This window comes from Pundamilia nyererei, unplaced genomic scaffold (genome assembly GCF_000239375.1).
Source record: "Pundamilia nyererei isolate P.nyererei 1_Seehausen unplaced genomic scaffold, PunNye1.0 scaffold00012, whole genome shotgun sequence".
Lineage (NCBI taxonomy): Eukaryota > Metazoa > Chordata > Actinopteri > Cichliformes > Cichlidae > Pundamilia > Pundamilia nyererei.
The window spans coordinates 4,896,016-4,902,015 of record NW_005187413.1 but is presented as its reverse complement, the minus strand read 5'-3'; the positions used below and the strand labels follow the sequence as shown (position 1 = coordinate 4,902,015).

The 6,000-nt window shown below is 40.3% G+C and overlaps 1 protein-coding gene across 2 annotated transcripts in view; it reads left to right on the top strand.

Annotated features, from left to right (window-relative positions):
- The first annotated feature begins 646 nt into the window (after nt 1-646).
- The window catches only part of trim62.1 (tripartite motif containing 62, tandem duplicate 1), a 43,477-nt gene continuing 38,123 nt past the window's right edge, over nt 647-6,000 (top strand). The window contains exons 1-3 of one of the 2 annotated variants that reach the window (XM_005724621.1): nt 647-798; nt 1,005-1,022; nt 1,973-2,510. In XM_005724621.1, coding sequence (XP_005724678.1) covers nt 2,103-2,510 — 408 coding nt within the window. In that variant the 5' untranslated portion in view covers nt 647-798; nt 1,005-1,022; nt 1,973-2,102. The remainder of the gene's footprint in view (nt 799-1,004; nt 1,023-1,972; nt 2,511-6,000) is intronic. The other variant, XM_005724620.1, reaches the window with a different exon arrangement.

Here is a 6,000-nt window from a genome sequence, read left to right as displayed (position 1 = left end):
CCTTAAACTTTAAGAAGTATAGTTCGCTTGTGTTACACAAACCTCTCAGCATTATTAACTTTAGTCCCAGTTTGGAAGGATCTGCTTACTCTAATCAGTGTCTCAGCAGAACCACTCTTCTTTATAGTATTAATAAACGAAACTGTTGCATTTTGCTTTAATATGCCAAACCCGCGGTTCTTCTCTAGCTCTTGAAGAAACTGTTTACTTTTGATAAAACAAACGCTTATCCTCTGTCACGATACCTAAACCTGAAGATTAGGGTAGTTTTTTTGCGGACGCTTCTGACACCTGCTGGTCGAAGTTGGACACTACAACATCTCTCTGACTAATAAAATTGTTTTCAGTTAGAAGTGGCAGTTACTTTTCATGGCAGCTGCTGAACTTTTTTTTTTAAGTCAGGCAATTTGCTCTACAAAAAAAAGTTGCTAACGGTTGATTTCTGTATATTTCTTTCTTGTAAATTAGCTGAGCAGCAGCAGCAGCTTGTGAACGAAAAGAAAGGCAGTACGAGTCAATTCATTAGGAGAGGGGGATAAAACTTTACACAGTTTTATTCCTTGTCTCGTACTCAACTTAATAATCATTTAAATTACCACGCTACATATAAATTACTCTCGTTATCTTCCAAATGTTAGTCATAGATGACAAGTATCTTTCTTCCGAACATTGTGTGTGGTCGAGTCCCCGGCCCCCCTAATTTTTCGGTACAGTTGGTTGCATCCGTTGCCGCTGTGTGTTGCTCCCTTCCTGAAAGACACTTGCGTTGGAGCCGCTGATGTCGTTGAGCGAAGGCTGGTGAGTTTAGGCTCTTTTTGCTGTTTTAATTCGTTTCTTCTATTAATAATGGGCATTTTTTGGGAAGCCTCAACCTCCCGTATAGATTCCTACATACACTTTTCTAATTATACGGCTAATTAAATCAGTGTTATGCCTCTTTTGTGTCCCCTATCTCCTCCCGCTGTGGTTGGCGGTGTCGTGGACCTGGTCGCTTATGTTTACAGTCCCTGCCAGCGAGCAAGGTGGATGAAATATGTTATATAATGTGTATTTATCCTAAGCAACAGCTCATATGTTGGTCCGATAGTTTGTGATAGATGGTGCGAATTAAATAAAAGAGCAGCACGGGATCTTGAAGCCCTTTACGGGAGGGTATTTAAAAGGCAGCTTCTTAACACCGGGGAAGGAGGTGGACAGGCAACGGAGATAATACTGACTGTTGCAGGTGTTTGTCTGCTGGTTTGGTGGACTGCTGCAGTCAACCAAACCAAAAGGCAAATCCATTAGAAATGAGCAAATCCATTTCAAAGAGCGAGGAAATGGGTGCAGCAAAGTACAGAACTAGTTTGGTAGAAACGCTAATGTACGTCAGGTGTTTCCCCAGGTAAAGAGGAAGCTCACAAAGTGAAAGCAAAGAGCAGGCGTTATATTATGAGAACAAAAAGGACTGCTTTAAAAAGGTGGTACACGCTACTGCCAAATTATTAAAGGGATTTGTTTAAAGTTATGTCCACCGCCTTCATTAGGGCATGAGATTTTGAAGTGCTTTAAAATAAAGTCAGGATAATTGTATTCACTATCCATGAATGTGCGGTTGATTTCAAATTAATTGATGTGCTAAATGCTCCTGGATAAAAGGATACTTGGTACACTGCAATAAAATACTAAAATCACGAGCAAATATCCAATCTGAGAAACTGGAAAAGTGTGATTTCTTTGTCATTTTTTAAATACTAATTACAGGTCTAATCTAAAAACCCATATTTAGCCTGTGTAATCAGTTTGTACAGAGCTAGTACAGCTTACTAGAAGCTCTTGTGTTCTAGATTAAATATTAAAGGGTTGTTGTTGAAGTTGATTTTGTTAATGTGTAACCAAAAGAATGTCTTCACATAACTTATTTAGGGTTTGGCTGATTAAAGGTTTGAGGTGCCTTATTGTCTTTTTGTTTATTGTTTTTACACCCCAACAGAGACTATAATTTCAGGATTCCTGAAGTCAACTCCCACATGGCAGTGAACCACGTCCTTACAAACTGAACCAAGTATACTCTGCTCCACGACGTTGCCCTCTTAGATGCCTTTCAGTGTCAGTTTTTGCAAATGGCTTGCTCTCTGAAGGACGAGCTTCTGTGTTCCATCTGCCTCAGCATCTACCAGGACCCCGTCAGCTTCGGCTGCGAGCACTACTTCTGTAGAAAGTGCATCACCGAGCACTGGAGCAGACAGGAGCCTCACGGAGCGCGGGACTGTCCCGAGTGCCGGAGGACCTTCGCCGATCCACTACTTTCGCCAAGTCTCAAGCTGTCCAACATTGTGGAGCGCTATTCAGCCTTCCCACTGGACGCCATCCTTAACGCACAGAGGAGCTCCTACCCCTGCAAGGACCACGAGAAGGTCAAGCTCTTCTGCCTCACCGACAAAAGCCTCGTGTGTTTCTTCTGCGACGAGCCGGCGCTACATGAGCAGCACCAAGTAACCACTATCGACGAGGCTTACGAGGAAATACAGGTCAGTCATAGCGCACACACTCTGACAGCTCATTAGCAAGAGCGAGGCTGACATTTTCTTAAAACCCATCAGCACTCTGCTCCACGTTCAGACTCTTTCACCCGTGGGAGCTGCCCAGACAGTTCAGCATTAAGTCCACTCCTGCCCAGAGAAGCTGCACTGAAGCAGTTTGGGGATTTGGTGCTTTTTGCTTTTGAGTGTTTCAGGTACAGCAGGTGCTGATGAATGAGGCACATCTAATTTGCTTCTCTCTGATGCCCACAAGTCCACTGACCTGAAATCATAATGAGATTCCAGTTTGTAAGTCCCGTTATGATCAGAGGTTAATAGTTTCATTTCTTGGTTCGAACTGAACTGAAATGATGGTTAGGAATGCAGCTCCTGCTGCCTGGAATGAATCACAAAGAAATTGAAAGAAGCAGTCACTCTTTAGGTGTGTTCAAGGAAGTTAAGAGAATAAGACAAATCTGATTCATTTAGATTTTTTTTTTTAAACTTCTTTACGTTTTTGGACTTCCTGTTTTTTTTGGGGGGGGGGGGGGGGTTGTTTGTTTTGTTTTTTTAATACAAGTAGGTGTTAGTTATGTAACACCTTTTTATTTAATTAAGTTTAGTGTTGTGTTGTCAGTGTCTTTGTCTGCTTCTTCATTGTTATTCCTCTGGTTTAGCAGTTTCTCCTTTAAAAGAAACAAACAAACTTGCAAATAAAGTTCATATCGCCAGGGTGATCTCGAATCAGTTGGGGACCTTTCCTGCTTAGGTAAAGTGCTTCTCTACGCAGAAACGCATGGCTTTTTTTTTCTTTTCACATTACTAATTAAAGTCCTGGAAATATTCCAGGAAAAAAGCATTTAGATTAGTTAGACATATACATCCACGTTTCAGATCTGGCAGGGGGCCCTTGTTGCACATCAACATCATTTCTCTTTCTCCCTATCTCTTGTCATCTCTTTGCTTTCAGCTTAGCCCCAAATAATTTACAATTTAAAGGGGAAATTTGATTTTAGAGATCTTGACATCGGCAACTAACAGATGCTTGAAAACAGGAGAGGGGGGAAAAAAACCTTCCTCAGTGATTCATTTAAATCTAGAATATTAGGAACTAATTGACTGTAACTGTGAAGAAATGAACTTCTCAATAAAGCGTGTGTTTAATGTGTCATTTGCGTTTACCCTGAGTCATGTTTTCCACATTAACGAGAATAGTTCAGTGTTTGCGTTCCCTTCACCATTTGGGTATTTCCATTCCCACGGAGCCAAAATCCAATAACTGTGAAACAAAGCTCCTAATCCTTTTCCTTCTCTGCTCCAGTATACAGAGCAACACATTCCAGTCTAATGTTATGGAGTTCCTTTCCGTTTTCATGCCTGCTGTTGCCAGTGTAGATGTTCATATCTGCTGTATGTAACATAAAACACTTTGTTTTCTTGATAGTGAGCACAGTGATGTTTCTGATAAAAGAGATTTATAGTTACTCGGTGGGGGTTTTGAGGTTTCACTGTCTTTCAGTGCATCTCAAACCAAAACCTCAAGTCTCTTTTGGATATATCACTAATGAAGTCTGAGTTTTCGGTTTCAGTGTCTGGCTCTAACTTCGTGATGCCGCTTTTGTTGTATACTTTATTTTTTTTATGCTGAGGCTTACTGTTCTTCTTTTTAGAATTGGAATTTCAGTCAGGAGCAGAAAAACTATTAATCCCATCAGGGAAAGTCTATCAGCGAGATGGTCTCAGCCTTTGACTATTCATGACCTCAGACACTCTCCTTTTGTGGTGTGGTACTGTTAATGAGTGAGAAGGGTTATATGCAGACTGCAAGTGAATTAAGAAATCCCAAATAACACAATGTGTCTTTTATTTTTGACTTCCACCTTGAATATTCAAAACTTCCTTATGTTATTAGTTTCCAGTCTGCCTGCCCACAACTCTGTCCACAGATTTAGCTGTGATTATATTACTAACTATGCATATAGTTGACTGAACATCGAGACTGTCAGTTTAACTAGCAAATAAATGCCCAATTCTGCATCTGCATCACATGTTTGATGACTTCCTTTTGAAAGTTTTCAGTGGAAGTGGTGATTCACATCTCTGCTGCTACTTCAACCACTGGATTCTAGGGAAACAAGTTTGTCCCAACCAGCACCACATATTTTCTTGTGATCAGTTTCACTTAGCCAGCAACCACTTGCCTCCCAGTTGCAGAGGGCTCATTGGCATGTCTCCACACCTCCAAGCTGCATTGGGTCAAAGTCTTTCTAGTAGCCAGTCTTGCCACTTGGCAGCCATATAGGCAAGGCAGTTATTTTCAGTGAAAGTAAAACCAGGGCATAATCTATATTGCATTGATCACCAAAACATGCAAATTCAGAAGTCAAATCTGATTTAAAACAAAAACTAAGTACATTTGGTAATTTTGCCACGCTAATTAAACATATTACACTTTAGGTATTTTGTACTGTAAAAGATGATGCAATAATACAGAGAAAATCCCACCAGTCAGACAACCCCTTACGAATAAAGGGAATAAAGAATGGGGAGAGTGGCGTTTTATGGTTTACAATTTACAAATGTATGGTTTCATCAACATTAGTGCACTTAAAGAATTGCTCTCCACTTTCACATTGTGCATTTACCATTTTCTTGGTTTATCATTCACATTCTTACATCAGGAGATATGTTTTCCACCACACTTGAAGCCTTCATAAACCTCAGCTTTTGCCATGGATGGATAAAACGATGTGATTGGCTTTATGCTTTCCCATTTCACTTCTTATAATTCTTAAAATGTCAACCATTCTGTATCTACTGTTGTACATAATCCACAGTAGCGGATTTTCAGATAACACACCCAAACTCATTTGTCCATTTACAATAATTTGGCACTGCACTTGACCATCAGTTCAGTTGGATATGTTGTACTTGTAGCAGCAGAGATGAGGAAGTCTTGTCAGGTAAGTTCACTTCTTTCTGTCTTCACATTTCCAGATTTCAACCATAACAGACTCTGACTCAAGTGTCATCACTTGACTTTGTGCAGCTACTTCTCCAAATGTCTTCATGGAACTTTTTCACTTATTCCCCAAGAGCTTTAAACAGACTTTGGCTTGTAAAATCTGTGGAGACTTCTTTAATTGGGGAAAAAAAAATACTTAATTGGATTAAAACCAATTTGTATGATCTAGGTGTTTGAGGGTTACAAGGAAACATAATTAGGCAGTTTGTGCATAGTAAATAGCTACATTTCCCCTCCCTTGTTCTGCATTAAATATAATTAACAGTGCTGTGTGTATTAATGCTGTCCTCATCAGTTTCCAATCAGGCTGTGTGCTGTAAGCTTGAGAAAGGTCAAAACTGTGTAATCTTGGAGCAGAAGTAATTAGGCCCAACACAAGATGTTTCTCTTTTCTTGGACACCGGCTTGTCCCTCTGCTTGGAGTTCTTTTCATGGTGGCGATCTGGCATTTTGTATTCTGGCAAGAGACTTGGA